The sequence below is a fragment of the Bombina bombina genome, chromosome 2, assembly GCF_027579735.1.
Source record: "Bombina bombina isolate aBomBom1 chromosome 2, aBomBom1.pri, whole genome shotgun sequence".
In the NCBI taxonomy this organism is placed as follows: Eukaryota; Metazoa; Chordata; class Amphibia; order Anura; family Bombinatoridae; genus Bombina; species Bombina bombina.
The window spans coordinates 166,852,518-166,870,373 of NC_069500.1; the positions used below are offsets into that span (position 1 = coordinate 166,852,518).

The 17,856-nt window shown below is 34.1% G+C and overlaps 1 protein-coding gene across 1 annotated transcript in view; it reads right to left on the reverse strand.

Moving 5' to 3' along the window:
• ADAMTS6 (ADAM metallopeptidase with thrombospondin type 1 motif 6) overlaps positions 1-17,856 on the reverse strand; it is a 400,513-nt gene that overhangs the window by 328,107 nt on the left and 54,550 nt on the right. The window contains 1 exon segment of the mRNA XM_053701330.1: positions 16,527-16,672. Within this exon segment, the coding sequence (XP_053557305.1) occupies positions 16,527-16,672 (146 nt within the window).

Sequence of the window (17,856 nt, forward strand, 5' to 3'; positions counted from 1 at the left end):
TTAAAATTTTGATGTGTTAATTTATTAATTACTTTGCATTTAAAGGGACAATTCAAAATAAATGTTTATGATTCAGAAAGAGCATGCAGTTTTAAGACACTTTTCAATTTACTTCCATTATCAAATTTTGCACAGTCTTTTTATGTTAACACTTTCTGGGGAACAAGATGCTACTGAGCCTGTGCAGAAGCTCACAGGGTATACGTATACTTGTCTGTGATTGGCTGATGTCTGTCACTTGACACATGGGGCCGGAAAATGGAAGAAAAAATAAATTCGTCAGAAAAAAAAAATCTACTGCTTATTTGAAATTTAGATAAAGTGCTATTTCATTGTATTTTTATTATGCACTTGTAAATTATGTAATTCTACTGCATTGAGTGGTCCTTTAAAATGGATTTAAAGGGTCAGTCAACTCCAAAATTGTTATTGTTTAAAAAGATAGATAATTGCTTTATTACCAATTTCCCAGTTTTGCATAACCAACATGGTTATATTAATATACTTTTAACCTCTGTGATTACCTTGTTCCTAAGAAAGAAAGAACGGCAGAGACTGACAGAATAAAAAAGTCTATACTTTATTTGTATCCAAAGTTAAAAACCCGAGGCACTCTCCAATAACAAGCGGTTAGGACAGCAGTCCCACTGAAAAGTTTACGCGTTTTGGCTAATAAGTCTTAGTCATAGCTAAATGCCATATGTTATTCACAACATTTAAAAAGAGTGCCTATACATCCCATTGGTTAAAAGCATATGAGTGGGAGTGTCACATAATTAACACTTAATACAATGATAAAACTTAAACTGAATGTGTATGTTAAGGATTACAACTTATAATAGCCCAGTATAAACATACACTCTTCAGGGACAAGCAATCAGGAATAACTTTGTCCTGCAAATATACGTATGCATGAATACCAATGATCATGTAGCAGACAATTATTATGCACATATATGAATATATACATTGGATATGTGAACCAGGGTAGTTTCACATAATGTAAGTGTTGGCAATTGAAAAAGATACACATATATATATATATATATATATATATATATATATAAAACAACCTCTGTTGACAGCCCCCTGATCACATGATTTTTTTTTAATTTATTATCTATTGACTTGCATTTTAGCCAATTAGTGCAGTGTCATGCACAACTCCACAGGAGACAGCACAAAGTTATCTATATGGCCCATATGGATTAGCAGTCTCCTGTTGTGAAAAGCAAATAAAAAAGCATGCGATAAGAGGCTGTCTGTAGTGGGTTAGAAACAGGCAGAAATTTAGAGGTTTAAATGTTATAAAGTATATTAATATAACAATGTTGGCTGAGCAAAGCTGGATAATTGGTAGTAAAGGCGTTATCAATCTTTAAACAATTTTGCAGCCTTTAAGCAGTCATGTAACGCTACGCTAAACAAATACTTTACCTACACTCTGTAAACGCATCATAATTACATGGTAGAATTTCTCATTGTCACAGGTCAAAAGTACTTCTCTTTGTGGTAATAGTATTTACTAAAATAAGTTCTGAGTTTAGATCATATTAGATAAAAGTCCAACTTTTTAGGATAAACAAATAAAAAAGAAAGAAATACGATCGTATTTGCTGAGTGTGCTGCTTCCTTGTTAAATTGTGCAGGTTCCTATAGTGTCTCAATGAGGCAGTCAATGCAAGTAACATCCAACTATACAGTGTGTGTGTATGTATGTGTAATATACCACTCAGACACAAACAGGTTAAAAGCAAACACAAAAGTTAAATCCAGCACCCAAAGCTTTGAGTTTTGCCAGTGCAATAGGATGTATGCCCACTTATGTCAGAGTAAAGTGCACCTTCACGTTTTAGTTGTGTCAAGGAAAAATTACAAATGCACGTGTCACCCTTCTTTGTATTTTAGTTTCTTTGAAAAAGACAGCATGTGTGGTTGTAGGCTAGGGACCCAGGTAAGAGAAGGCCGCAATGCATTCAGGAATTTAAGCCAATTTGGTAAGACTTCTGCTATAAGAGCAGACTAATGCATTATAGGATGAAGCAGAGGAAGAGCGAGATTGCTTAACCAAATCGATTTGTTCATTTCTAATGATTGCCACAAAAAGAGTCAGGGAAGCGGGAAAGGAAGTATATCAGCTTGGCTAAATCAGCTCCTTTGTTTGTAATGATGTACAGAAGGTCTGACCATTCTTGTGTCCATGCCCACTATCTAATCCTGACATAGTATTATTAATGACTGAGGTTTTGTGACAGCCACTCAGGCAGTAAATGTTTTTAGTCATACAGGCTTGTCCAATCAAGCCTTAAACTGTCATATGGAGGTGGGAGACTAGTAGATGCTCATTCATTTTAAATCCCTTTCACTAAAAATGGTCAGATGCAAATCACAAAGTCAGGCGGTCCAGAGGGGTCAAGGTAGGCTGTAAAAAATTAGCAAGGGCATATCATAATCCTTTAGAAAAGCTTATGAAATGATTTAAATAAAAAATCCCCTTAGACTTTAAAGGGACAGTCTAGTCAAAATTGATCATGATTCAGATAGGGCATGCAATTTTAAACAACTTTCCAATTGGCTTTTATCATTAAATTTGCTTTGTTCTCTTGGTGGTATTTTTGAAAAGCTTAACCTAGGTAGGCTCAAACTGATTTCTATGCTCAGAGCATTTTGAAAGTTTTTCACAGTTAGACAGTACTAGTTCATGTGTGTCATATAGGTAACATTGTGCTCACTCCGGTGGAGTTATTTAGGAGTATGCACTGATTGGCTAAACTGTGTGTCTGTAAAAAGCACTGAGATAAGGGGCAGTCTGCAGAGGCTTAGATTCAAGCTAATCAAAGAGGTAAAACCTACATTAATATAATAGTTCTGGTTATGCAAAACTGGGGGATGGGTAATAAAGGGATTATCTATATATTTAAACAATAAAAATTCTGGTGTAGACTGTCCCTTTAATAGTGAATATTGCAGAAAAATCATTACATAATCTTTTACAAAGGTATGAAATTAACCCCTATATGTTCAGTTGGCATTCTAAGAAAGGCTCTTTTTTGTTAAAAATGAGTTGTAAATGTGTTGCTCCCATTGGAAATAACTATAACAAATAAAACCAATATTGAGCCAAACCAAATGCCTTCATGAACTAAATTTGACAGAATTAAACTTTTTTTAAAAAAATACAAACAAATCATTTAGACAAAACATTTTTTTTTTGGAAATTCACATGACTATCAAATGCTATAACTAGCTCTTAATTTTTGCCCTTAACTTAGTCATATTTTTATATAAAGTGTATATGTAATTTAAGACGTATTTTCATTTCTTTAGGGAAGTAAATTAGCAATAAAATAAAATGTATATATATTTTTTTTATTATTTTTTTCTCAGTCAAATGTTAAAAAGCAAGGTAATGCCACACTGTTCCCTCTTGAAAACTTTGCATTACATTAGCAATAACATCACACAAGATATTAATGACAATATCAGTGAATTAGGAAGCTGGCCATTACAAAATATTAATAGATTAATCATTAGAGCTGCAGAATCTGTTGGCGCTCTACAAATAACCAATAATAATAATAATTAATGACAGTCACATTATCCAATATCATTACCCAAGAATCCAAAGAACATCTACAGCTTTGTCCAGATTTTTTTGTGATAGAGATTATGTTTACAATGGCCAGCTTCCTAATACACTGGGGGGGCAGATAAATATTTTTGAAGGTTTAAGGACCGCGTATACATTTATGGCAATTGAACACTCAAATAATATATTTTCTAAAAAAAGTCTAGGGAACAGTGCCTGATTTAGGTAAGGTTGCAGGATGCCCTCCATCTGCTGCTCTCAGTTAGACTCTTGAGTTGTGGCCACCTTGTTTGCCCACCCACCAGTAGTCCCCTAAAGCCCACATTTTTAGCCCTACTTTTTCCTAGGGTTGCCAAAACTCGTGCAAATAGACATAATATGGCGCATGGCCAATAAGCTAACCATCCTTTTTATAGATGAGGTGATTAGTAATGTCACGTGATGTTCTCAAGAGTGTTGGGAATTTTACTCATTCACTTTTGAGGTCCTGAGTTCAATCTAGAACAATTTACTTCCAAATATCATAATATTTACAATTAAAAAAAAATCTTGAATAATTGTAACAAAGATTAAATAAAAATAAAACATTTCTATACTATATATATATATTTATTATTTTTTTATATATAATTTTTTTATTCTTCACATAAAAGTGATAATGTGCCAGGTATCCTGTTTAATAAATTAAGTAATTAAAGTTAACGTAGCACATGAGTTACTGCGAATTACAAGCATGTAATAAAGTATACAATGTAACAAAAATCAGGAAACCTGAATAGAGAATGAGAGGAATTCATGATCGTTGACTCTTCTACTGAATAGTGTTGGGAATATCTCTAGTTTTATGGCTGGTCAGTAAATAACAAGTATTCATCAAGGCCTTCCTTAGTCATAAAATTGGAGTCTCTCAAGTGAGTAAGAAAGTGGAAAAAAGTAACAACCTGAAAAAGGAGGATTTTTTTTTACAAGATTTATGGTTTAAAGAGGGGGCACTTAAACGATAAAGGTTTTATCATGTCTCCCTTAATAGGCTCGGCAAGAAGCTGATCACACTAGGCAGTAATTCATTATTAAAAGAACACTCTAGCTACCATTCATGAAGAATTTAAATGTAAGGCTGCATAGCAGTAAATGATCTAATTAAATGTAATGCCAGAAACTGATGTTTAAAACGCTTCATTACTGCTTGTTTATAATCAAGGTTAATCTTATAAAACATTGAGAATGATCTTTCCCAGCTCAGCTTGACTTGCAACACTGTAAAAATGTCTCAATACCCTTCTGTAAAGCATGGTATTTCAATTCGTATGGCTTAGTTACAGCAAATCAAGTTTAGAATAGAAATGGCAATATCAGAAATATATCACAATTAAATTGACTTACAGAATTTCCATCTACACAAAATGGCACATACAAAAATATATAAAAATTAAATCATTGATAGAAACATACTTTAGCTAGCTAAAGGAACATAGAATTAATCAATTAACATAAATTAAAGGAATTATTTTTAGCAAAGCATTATAACTATTATTTAGCAAAGCATTATTATTACTATTATTAGTACTACTACTATTATTATGAACAATATTTGTAGCCAATATTTTAAGCTGTGGTGCAGGGATACAGTAGATATTTGGCACAATTATAGTATTGTACAGTAGTAAGAAAAACAAAACATTTAGAACCCTTGGAAATCATAAGAAAGTTGCATTTTTTTATTGCAGTCATATCAGTTCACATGTGAAGATAACTGTAATTCCAGGGTAATTACATAGAATACTGTTTTATCCCTTATTTGTGAAACACCAACATATTCTGCAGATTTATCAAATGTAGCCACCAATTAGCAAGCTCTACAAAAGGCGCTGAACCAAAAATGGGCTTACCATAAGAGCAAGGGGCTATAGCCCTCCAGGTTGTTCTTAAAAACATATAAAATCAACGTAATAGTGATTTTGAGAAAGAAAGGCATCTCAGCTTAAAAGTTGCCATATTCTACTTGGGAAATGATGGAGAAACATAAAACTGTTCCGCAGCCACTCTATTTCCTGCAGTTTTATAAGTGTGTCCCTATTCTATCTTACCTTTTTTTATACATTAATTTTTTTCCATACTAGTGAATATATTATTTAGTCGTGTCACTGTCATATTTAACGAGATGAGAATATATGGAATTAAAAACTGCATGAGACAATACAACATTAGCTAATAATTCTGCAGCTAGATTCAGCTAACATTATTTTAACGCAATGAATGTTACATTTTTACTCCCTTTCAGTCAAAACGTTTAGCAAGAGAAAACATTCATTTGCGTTGTTTGATGAAGAATGGCAGACCCTTGCTTAAATAATACAAAGGAACAGGCACATAGTTTTTCTAAAGTATTTCGGGCACATGACGTGTAACAATTTATTTATTTGTTTTTGATATAAATACAAAAGCCTTTGAATTATTTAGTGTCATTGTGTTAGCACTGCTGTGGTGTAGAACTGTCATTTACGTATACACATCTTTCAACAATGTATGTGTACATATGCCCTTTGGAATTCTCAGTTCGACAACTTGTATAGAAATTTTGGCCTAATTATCTATGAGGTTTTGTGCAGCAAACCCTGTAGTGCCCTCTTCCCAAAACTCAAGTACAAAAGACGTGCTTCCTAAAAACTTGGTATTTTTTTCTTCTAACAAAACAACCCATGTATTCTTCAGGTAAAAAAAAGGCAATGTGAGGCTCTGAATACTCTGCTTTTTTCACATCGAATTTCAAAATGGCGTGAGTAAATTCAACTCATTGAAATGTTTGTTTACAGGAACAGAGAAAGGATTCTTCTCTTTGTAAGAAAGGGTTACATCAGTGCTGAACTAAAAGCATACAGCAGAGGATTGTAAGGAGGTCTTTGTCTGCTTAAAGATACCAAATTACACTGTAATCAATAGCAAAACAAATGCTAACACTACAGCTCTTGGAAGAGCTGAACTGATAAGGACGCGCGTTCTCTTTGGTTACCAAAATCCAGCCAATTTCTGGCTATAATCCATCACACAAAAAGGCTTTTAAGAAACAGAGATAAAGTCGAAGAATCATTGAAACATATTAAAAAATTAAAAGAACATTTTATTTTTTTTATTAAATAGAAAATTCTGAGATGAAAGCAGGAAAAATTGTTGCTTTAAATAATAACATGAAAACTGGTTACAAATAATAAATCTAAGTTATTATATATACACATCATTTTTTCATTTTATATTATATTGTATTATACGACAATTTGTGTTACAATTAACCAGAAAATATAGGTAGTTAGGTATTTCAATGTATAATTTTTAAAAATATTTAACAAAATTGAAAAATAAAAATAAAAAGAGCTTTAGGCAGTTGCTTCATAATGATCATATTAACACAAATAAACATGCGACTTAAAAACTTTATGTAGATACGCACACAGGAAATTTAATTCAGATATTGAAATATGGAACTTTTAAAATGAAAATAAATGTGAAATAAATAAAGATGGAATGATCTTTCATGTTAACCTGCTGTGCGACCTAAGGGTCTTCTTCAAACAGAATTATCTGACCTTCACGTTCTTTGTCTTTGCTACTACACTTTTGTTTCCTGTTTCTCATCCCAAAATTAAATAGCACTTGAGCTGGTATTTTATGTGATTTACAGAGCAGCTGAAAATTCCTGTAGACCTGTCCATGTTACCATGAAAGGCAAGAATGCCTGAAAATATCACAAGTTAAAATTCTGCTAGTTTATTGGCAGTGCTGAATCTTCTCCAACCTCTACAAATATTGTTCATTAAGTACAACCATGTGTTTAGCTCGTTAGAGTGTGCCAAAAATTCTGGTTTACAATCATACCAAATAAATAAATAAAACATATATCCACGTTCTTTTGTCATTAAAACAGAAATAGCTACAATGAAAAAAATCTAGATGTAATTGATATGCAAAAATTAATAATTAAATTGAATCAATTAAAGAGACACTGAACCCAAAACTTTTCTTTCGTGATTCAGATAGAGCATGCAATTTTAAGCAACTTTCTAATTTACTCATATTATCAAATTTTCTTCATTCTCTTGGTATCTTTATTTGAAATGCAAGAATGTAAGTTTAGATGCCGGCCCATTTTTGGTGAACACACTGTGTTGTTCTTGCTGATTGGTGGATAAATTCACCCACCAATAAACAAGTGCTTTCCTTGGGCCTGAACCAAAAAATAGCTTAGATGCCTTCTTTTTCAAATAAAGAAAGCAAGAGAACAAAGAAAAATTTATAATAGGAGTAAATTAGAAGGTTGCTTAAATTTGCATGCTCTATCTGAATCATGAATGAAAAAATTTGGGTTCAGTGTCCCTTTAATGGACCAGTAAATGCAGTAAATTTGCATAATCAACCAATGCATGATAAAAAGTCAATGCAATAGTAATTAGTCTGATCTTCAAATGAGTAGTAGATTTTTTTCTAACGAATTTCAAAGTTATGTCTATTTCCACTCCCACTGTATTATATGACAGCCATTAGCCAATCACAAAAGCATATACGTATATTCTGTGAATTCTTGCACATGCTCAGTAGGAGCTGGTGACTCAAAAAGTGTCAATATAAAAAGACTGCACATTTTTTTTAATGTAAGTACACTGGAAACTTGTTTAAAATTGCTGTTCTATCTGAGTCATTAAAGTTTCATTTTGACTTGAGTGTACCTTTAAGGGGAACGATTCAAAAGCACAAAGCATGTATTTTATTTTGTACATCCAATGAAAGAATGAGCCACATGAACACGACACTTTTTCAACTAAGAGTCTAAGAGTATAAAATAGAATGTATTTTAACAAAAAATATAACTAAAAGGGACACTAAAGTCAAATTTAAACTTTCATGATTCAGACAGCATGAAGTCGTAAGAGACTTTCAATTTACTTCCATGATCACATTATGCACAGGATTATTTTTTGAGCATGTGCAAGAGCTCAAAGTTTATACATATACAAGGGTTTGATTGGCTGACGACTATCACATGATACAGGGTGTTGGCAAATAGAAAGACATTTTAAGTGTTATTGCATTGTGTTTTTATCATACATTTATGCATTTCTAGTACATTTAGTAGTCTTTTAAAACAACAGAGTAATATGCAGATGTGTTTGTAATTTATATGAGTTGTTTAAATATTGAATATATAGGTGTAAAGTTTTAGAGTCCAGAAAGTCATGGGCACCACCTAGCTTTCATTCTATGGAAGACATAGAACTCAAAATTAAACTTTCATATGGAGCTTAGAAAAATAAATTTTGCATCCATTTTCAAATGTACTGTTTTCTCTTGATATCCTTTGTTGAAACAGACATGCATGTGCTTCTATATGTCAACTGTGTTTGCAACATTTGCAACAATTACAAATATACGTAGAGTTCAAGTCACCTATACATTCCTAAGCCTACATATGCTCTCGGAAAGAAATTAAGAGAGACAAATTTGATAATAGAAGTAAAATGTGGCTTCTGGTGAGGGATGTAAACACAGACATTGTGTTGGGACACAAAAATAAGTCCCAAGCCTAAAAGGTGAAAACAATGTGTGTGTGTGTGTGTGTGTGTGTGTGTGTGTGTGTGTGTGTGTGTGTGTGTGTATATATATACACATATATATATGTATACATATACACACACACATACATACTGGAATTATAAATTGTGATGGCACATAAAAACAGAAGACACATTGAGTCTGACCATATTTATATCTTAAGCATTAGCGCTGCTGAATCTGTTGGCGCTCTACAAATAACGGATAATAATAATAGGTAGTGGGCAGCACCAAAAAATGTTGATTTTCTTTTTTGTACTAAAATGTGACAATTTTTTTCAAATATAAATGAAGACTAATACATTTGTAACAGTTGTGTACTTCATCCTAATCCACATTTACTTATAGGCCCCTCCTACTAATGTTCATTGGCTAATAGGTACTTCCTGTTAATGCTTAATGGTTTATAGGTACTTTCAGGTAATACTCATTGAGCATTAGTATTAAGTGCCTATAAGCCAAACAGCATTAGTAGGAAGTACTCAACTCATACTGGTTGATTAGCCTAAATTTAAACCGATTTTACTTCATTTTTTTGCTACAAAAGTCAACATGTTTAAAATTTAAATGCTGCTCTTTATAAGGATAACCAAAAACATTTTTGTACAGTGGAAATTAATTCACAGGATACCATCATATATATTCCAGGCACTCCTGAATTCCTATAAAAACTCTGTAGCAAGTCTACTCAACGAATCCAACACCTTTCCCCCTTGCACTACAAATGTGGAAGACTGATTTATCTATAAGCTTAAACATTATTTTCTTCACACATGTAGGAGCCAGTAAGAAAAAACTGAAGACCCAGCAACTCATTTTAATAAGATTTTTTTCTAAAGAAATATATGTATACTATTCTAAAAAATGAAGAGCTAGAGAAAAGAAAATTTGTAACCATTGCTCCTTATATTTGTCAGGCCATGAAATACACTGCTTTTCCAGTTATACTGTTGAGTAAAGCAAAATCCAGCTCTTTTAGTAAATTGATACTAAAGTCAAAATTACATTTTAAAAGAGCTTTCAATTTTAATAAACTTTAAGATGTATATTTCCATTATCCGATTGTTCGGTCATTTATATACACACTTTCTGAAGCACCAACTCCTACTGAGCATATGCAAGAATTTATCTATGAGTCTGTGATTTGTATATGGCTGTAATGATAGAGAAGGGGGCAGGGAAATGGAAGGAAATTTTGAAATTTGTCAGAAAACAATGCTCATTAGAAATTCGGGCCCTTAATCATGGCACTAGCAACCTGATTCTCTTTAGCTCTCTCTGGCAAGGTCCCTCAACTAATTTTCAAAAAAGTTAAATTTTGTAAAGAAAATAATGCATAACATCAGAACGCTAAAAAAAAAAAAAAAAAGCCTGAAAGATTTGCATAATTTTTCTCTATGCAAGTTTTTTATTATCAGACCCTAGGAAAGTTCATCAAAAGGAAAGTTTTGAAATGGGGCTTAGAAAATAAAGATACAGTAAAGCAATGACCAATTAATTTTTTTTTTATAATTTTGCTAAAAAAAAGAAATACTATAAAGTTTGGCTTCTGATAAAAAAATTCTGTAAATTTTTGCTTAATTGATACAACTAATAAACATATTAAAAATATAAAGTAAATGGTTAGTGTTTTTTCATAGTGTTCTAGGAGAAGGACTCATCAGGAATAATAATCCAGAAACCAGACTTTTCAATGAAAAAATATTCAGCTTATTCATGTTCTGATCCTATAAAATTTTCAATAAAAAATAGCAAGCATTTTTCATATGCAAAAAATGCAGACTTCTCATCTGGCCTCTCTCCATCTTTGGGAAATAAATTAGTGAATGCTATAACAGACATCCTATTGCCACAAAACACATTTCCCCAACAAAATCTTAGAATGTTATGATTTTATGACTCATTGTGAGATATAGCTTGTAGGAAGATGAGTGACAAAAATTCTGCAGACATATTATTCATGCATATTCGCTCTACGGAAGTGATCTTGCTGTGCTTCAATGAGAATATGGTAAAATAATTCCATGCTAGAGTATAATCCCAAAAAAAAACTGCACATAAGAGTTTAAAAACAGATCTACTACAATCAAGGGACCAATCTGACTCAAATACTACACTGACCTGTTTAGTATTTGATTAACCCATTCAGTGACCTTATCAAGTACATTGATCATAAAGGGATTGTATTTTGTTGGCCATTCCATTAGGACTACTAGAATTTGTAATGTCAACAATCTTTCTGAAAGTAGATGTTTTTATTCCGTGCAACTTCAACATGGCTGTGCAAATCAAAGAACTGATGGAGCCACAGCTTTTATTTATGGTTTATAACCTTGTAGATGGTATTTTTATATTTTCTTCTGGATCTTCAAACCATGGGGTTGGCACTTCAACAAAATCAATTCTATTTTTTTTTTTAATTTTAATTATGTTTAGAAAAAAACAAATCCTGTAATTCTGTTTTTTCTTGTAAAAGTTGTAAGCCTTACCCAGTAACATTCTGGGTAAGGCTTACAACTTGTGTAGTAGCTTATTTACTGCCGGCCCTATTTGCACATTTTTTTCAAAAGGTATTTTCCTTGACTGCAAAAAAATCCATATTTAGCATCTACTGCTGTTGCTTTTTTTTCCAATGCCGAGACTGGCAGCCCATGCACAAGCCAGGTGTTATCTCAATGTTCACATGGGAAGCCAAATGCAGTGGTTTGTTTTTTTTTTTTGTCTTTTGTTTTCCAACACACTTTGCATTGCAGAGTGTCTTGAGAAAGTATGCTGGAAGTGTTTATTAACCCCTGTGTTTTATAAATAAAGTTTTTATATAAATGTTGAAAAAACAGGGATTGTTGAAAATGCCTCTTTCCAAAGAGATCTTTATGGCATGTAGAATCTTGATTGTAGCTGGATTGGGTTGCTTTATTTATAGTTTTTTTAATTTCCCTTCCCCTGCACCATGTGACAGCCATCAGCCAATCCCAAAATGCATATACATATATACTGTGAATTCTTGCGCATGCTCAGTAGGAGCTGGCGCCTCAGAAAGGGGGAATATAAAAAGATTGTGCACATTTTGATTATGGAAGTACATCGGCAAACTGCATGCTCTATCTCAATCATGAAAGTTTAATTTTGCCTTTAGTTTTTTTTTTAATTCCTTAATGTGAAATGTAAAAGGTCTCTTATGCCTCAATGCATTATAAAAGTGGAGCAGAAAGAAGTGAGGGACAGCCAATGGGATCAAATCACTTCTGTTTACATGTATTACTAGCAATCAAAGAGGTAACATTATTGATTTGAATGTTACTGGCAGCCAAGGGGTACAAAGTCTGCTTGGTTTTGAAATATATACATGATGGGATTAAAAGTTTGGGCTTTTGCAGGGGCACTGTGTGCCCCTGCAATGTGCTCCCACCTACTATTGTGACCAGTATTCTATATAGTAATCTATAGATAATACAGTTTTTTTTGCAGAACAGAGCTGGCAAACCTAGGTCTAATGTTCCTTTAAAGTGATATAACAAATGTAATTTCAGCATTCCACTGGTCAATATAAACAATGAATATGACTAAATACCTTCCATTTTTTCTTTCCTGTAGTTTAGCTGCAAATTGCACTCCAAACCAACCGCAGGTCTAATTTGCCAATCATGGTGGGTAATTCCTGTTAGTAAATACGGAGCAAAGCATGTGCAGTTAAAAGGTAGTAATTATGTGCATGTGCAATGGCTTACAGACTTGACCGCCTACGTCATGCTACTAGCGCAGATGTGACCGGACTGAAAAAGAAGAAGCTGCCTAAGCAGCAACAGTGAACAGGGAGTGACAGAGCACAGTGTGTGATAGTAAGTACTTTCTTATCCCCCCTCTCAAGTTCTACGCCGACTTCTGACTTCTCTATCCCTGTTGACGGCATCACCATTTCCCCATCGCCCCAAGTCCGCTGCCTCGGACTCACACTTGACTCAAATCTATCCTTCGTCCCCCATATCCAATCGCTTTCTACATCCTGCCGCAACCATCTATGCAATATTTCCAAAATTCGCCCTTTTCTGAGTGCCGACACCACAAAGCAAATAATCCACTCCCTTGTTATCTCCCGACTTGACTACTGCAACAACCTACTCGCTGGCCTTCCTCTTTCCCGCCTCTCCCCCCTTCAATTCGTCCTAAATGCCTCTGCCAGGCTGATCCACCTTTCCCGTCGATCTGTATCTGCTGCACCTCTCTGTGAGTCCCTTCATTGGCTCCCCAGTGACAGCAGAATTAAATTCAAAATTCTCACCCTTACATACAAAACTCTCACCAACGCCGCTCCCCTCTACCTATCCTCTCTAATACACAAGTATACTCCAGCCCGTCCACTAAGATCCAACAATGACCTGCTCCTTGCATCCGCAACTATCACCTCTTCTCATGCTAGACTGCTGGACTTCTGTTGTGCAGCACCTACCCTCTGGAACACTCTCCCTTGTGCTGTCAGGCTTTGCCCTAATCTGTCGTCCTTTAAATGTTCCCTGAAGACTTTTCTGTTCAGAGAAGCCTACAACCCAACTCAGTAATAAATTAATTTCACTTACCTAACATTTCCCTCATCTAACTCTGTATTAACATCTTTCCAAATCTTGCAGTCGTCACCTCCTGTTTCTCAACCTCCTACCCTTCTAGATTGTAAGTTCCCACGGGAATAGGGCCCTCAATCCCTCCTGTATGTGTTTGTAAATTTTGTCCTGTCTTTTACAAGTCTTGTATTGTTTTATTTAAATGAATTGTATCCATGGACAGTCACGGTCCCCCCTAGACAAACGAGCATATAAATTTTGTATATAAAAGGGCTGCATACATTTTATAAAGATAACAATGATCCTCTTGCGCAGGCGTGTTCCTCAATATGCCGGTGTTGTGTCAAAACTGGTGATCTATCAAAATCGGGAATCGGCAATTCCCGGAACTCCGCCCACAAATCTCTTGTAAGCAAACACTATTCACTAATAAACGCTGCCATATGCCAGTTATGCTAACACTTTATATAGTAAATAATAAATACACTGCTAATAAATACCCTGCCTCGGTACATGACAAGCTGTCACAAATACTATGTTGTCATTAACATAGTAAATGTGACGGCTCATCAGTACCAACAGTGGGAGGTAGCTGGAGGAGTGGGGAGGTAGCTGGGTGGAATTTGAGAGAAGTGAGAGTTATCCTGGGCGGAGGAGGTTAGGCGTAGTGTTTGCTTACTGGAGATGTGTGGGCAGAGTTCCGGGAATTGCGGATTCCCAATTTTTATAGGGTATTATTTGAATTTTCAAAACATATATATTTATTTTGTTGGTCATTTTTGGTAACTTTTATAATACTTTAAATCTTTTGACTATGTTTTTATCTCCGGTTTTAATAAGGTCCATGAAGTATAAACATTTTACCTGTGGCTACTCACTTTACACGCATATCTAACTGAAAACATATTTGCCTGAATTCTTAAAAAAAAAAAATAGTTTTCCTGGCTCCTCATAAACTTAAAAAAACATTTATAAACAACTGATTATGTGTACGATTATAATTACAAAAATGAAAATAAACAAAAATATGTTCTAAAAGTTACATCATTTGGTTATAACATATCCAACATGTCTTTTCATGCTACAAACTAAATATCTGATTTAAACAGCAAAAAACGCCAACAGATGCACATACCAAACAAATGTTATGATAATGTCTGCAATCTGCTATCACTTTAAGACAAATAATAACAAATAACACAAGTAATGGTACCTGGAAATATTTTCAAAATCCCTACCTGATTACAATAATTATGGCACTCATTATAAAGATAAGAAAGCAAACAAAATAAAAAGATGATAAGAGTTCTTTGACTTTGTTATTTAACAAAAGGATGTCTGTTTGCAAGCTGATTTATGTCTGCATGGAACTTATTGTGTGATAAGGTAGGCAAAACGCACAAACAAGACACGCAGCATCTGTGAAGTGTCTCCCTCGCACTCCAAACTATCTGCTCCCTCTTTGTATTCAGTTCTCTCCTAGTCACTCATTCAAGTATGATTATTTCAGGTAATTTACATCTAAGAAAAAGTCCCATATGGATCCACTCATATTTCACAGTTGATTGCAACATGAGTGTTTGTGGAAAACTAACCAACCTATCAGGATTAACTATATATTTTTATAAGAATGCAAGGCTGCTCCTTCTATTCAAAATCCACAGCAAAGGCTGTTAAGCTCATTATTTCAGTCCCCGCACGAATATTAAGAGCTCATGATGACACCGAAAAGTTAATCATACTTTGTATAAAGATGTGCTTGGCTGCGTTTCAAAGCATTCTTTTGTCAAAGTGTAATGAAACAACGCTACTGCTTGAAGACTCAGACGATTTAAAATGGGTAGTAACTCAAAACTTAAATCCCCATAAAATGTTTAAATGAAGGGGGGGGGGGCGACTTTGGGACATGGAAGTAAAAAAGTAAACTCATTGTTTACATAGAACAAACAGTTTTAAGAGACTTTTCACATAACTTTTATTATCAAATTGATTTTGTTCCTCTAGGTATTCTTTGTTAAAGAGCATACTTAGGTTAGCACAAGAGAAGTAATGCACTATTGGGAGCTAGCTGGTGTTTGGTAGATACAAACATATGCTTGTTGTGATTGGCTCATCCGAGCACTTTCTTTTTTACATACACAAAGTTCAAAAAACGGTTTCTTTTTGGACTTTTATTTGCCTTTATATCCCTTTAACACTTGCAACATTCAACATAGTGACTGCTCAATCAGCGAAGCAGCTCATTTACAGTATATTTGTCACTACTTGTGTCATAAAATTACGTTTGGCAAAGGATATTCTACACCTTTTGCTTTTGGGTAGCAAAATTGTTCTTTTCCCACACTCCCTAGAGAGGACAAATTTTGCAAATTAAGTTGGCTTTGTCAATTTGTAGTTTACAGGTTTAGCCATTTTACTTCTCTAGGGAGCGTGAGACAAACCCCAATTTTTACACAAGTCCAAAGGTGCTTAATATACCTTTAAAATTGAAATATGAAGCATTGTTTCAATATATTCTAAAGTAAAAAGTGGAACATTTACACAAAATTTAAGTTTTTCGTAATAATCAAACAAAAGATTCCAACCAAGTCTCCAAAAGATTAAATTCAAATTGCAATGGAACCTGTCAAAATCAACTTTTATCCTGGATCATCACAAAACAGGATGCATTAATTAAGCCAAAATACCAATGCCAGGGACCATAAGATATACAGTTATAAATGACAAATTTAAAAAAAAGGTAATTCCAGTGTAACAGAGAAGAGTAAGCAGACCCATACCTGGTAATAAGTACAGCGTTATCATGGTGCGCTATGCCATTTTCAGGAATGGTGTTTCCGTCGCTCTGATGGGAAAGAATGGATTTCTGCCACTTACAGAAGCTATCAAGGGACTTGTCAGCATGGTGGTTTATCTCCAAGTTTGGCTGCAATACAATACACATACCAGAAAAGTTCCAAACAAATTGCTAAGGTCAGTTGTTAAGCCTTTTGAAGACTAAAATGGGACTATAATTAGAAGCAGTGGTTTCTAGGAATAATCTCTTCTTGCCAATATTTATCTCTATAAAATCTGACCCAGAGTTCAGCCAGCATATTACTGAACAGGCATATTTTATGTTCCAAATGTAAAAATGATTATGTCAATATAACAATTTCACCTCATCAGCAAATAAAAAAAAAAAAAATCAACAAATCTTTAATCCCACAATAACATTTCTGAACATCTTTACAGTTTTAGAGAAAAAAAAAAAAAAGGGTCATCTTCTGTACCAGGGATTGACACATCCCAGGAGTCAGTTAGTAGTCAAACGTAACATTCAACCTATATATAGATTAACTTAGTAAAATATATTATTATATCTTAAACGGACATGAAACCCAATTTTTTCTTTCATGGTTCAGAGCATACAATTTTAAAAACTTTCCAATTTACTAATTTGCTTTGTTCTCTTGATACTGAAAATTATTGAGGAGCAGCAATGCACTACTTGGAGTTAGCTGGTGATTGGTTGCTGCACATATATGCGTCATCATTGGCATCGTCAGCTGACTCCCAGTAGTACATTGCAGATCCTTCAACTAAGGATATTAAGAATATTAAGCAAATTTGATAATATGAGTAAATTAGAAATTTGTTGAAAATGGTATGCTCTATCTGAATAATGAAAGAACTATTTTGGGTTTCGTGTCTCTTTAAAGGGACAGTAAACCTACAAAATAATGTTATATAATTCTGCACATAGCTTAGCACCAGCTTTATCCATCAAAGTATTGCATACTGAGCGGGTCTTTTTTTTCCCTAAGTGCATTACGGGCACGCTGTCTAGTCACAGCGCGCCCGAACGCGGCATTAGCTCGCTCCTGCTACCAGACAAGAGAGGGAGCTAGCTACATTCAGTTTAATGGCGATCGGACACCCTGTGACTAGACAGCGTGCCTGCGATGCGCTTAGGGAAAGAAAAAAAAAGACCCGCTCAGTAGAGCCAGGATCGGCGTTTTAGAAAATTTAACTTTGTAATAAAATATCTCTGCAATACTTTGATGGATAAAGTTGGCGTTAAGCTAATGTTATATAATTCCGCACTATGTGAAAATCCGAATGTGGAAG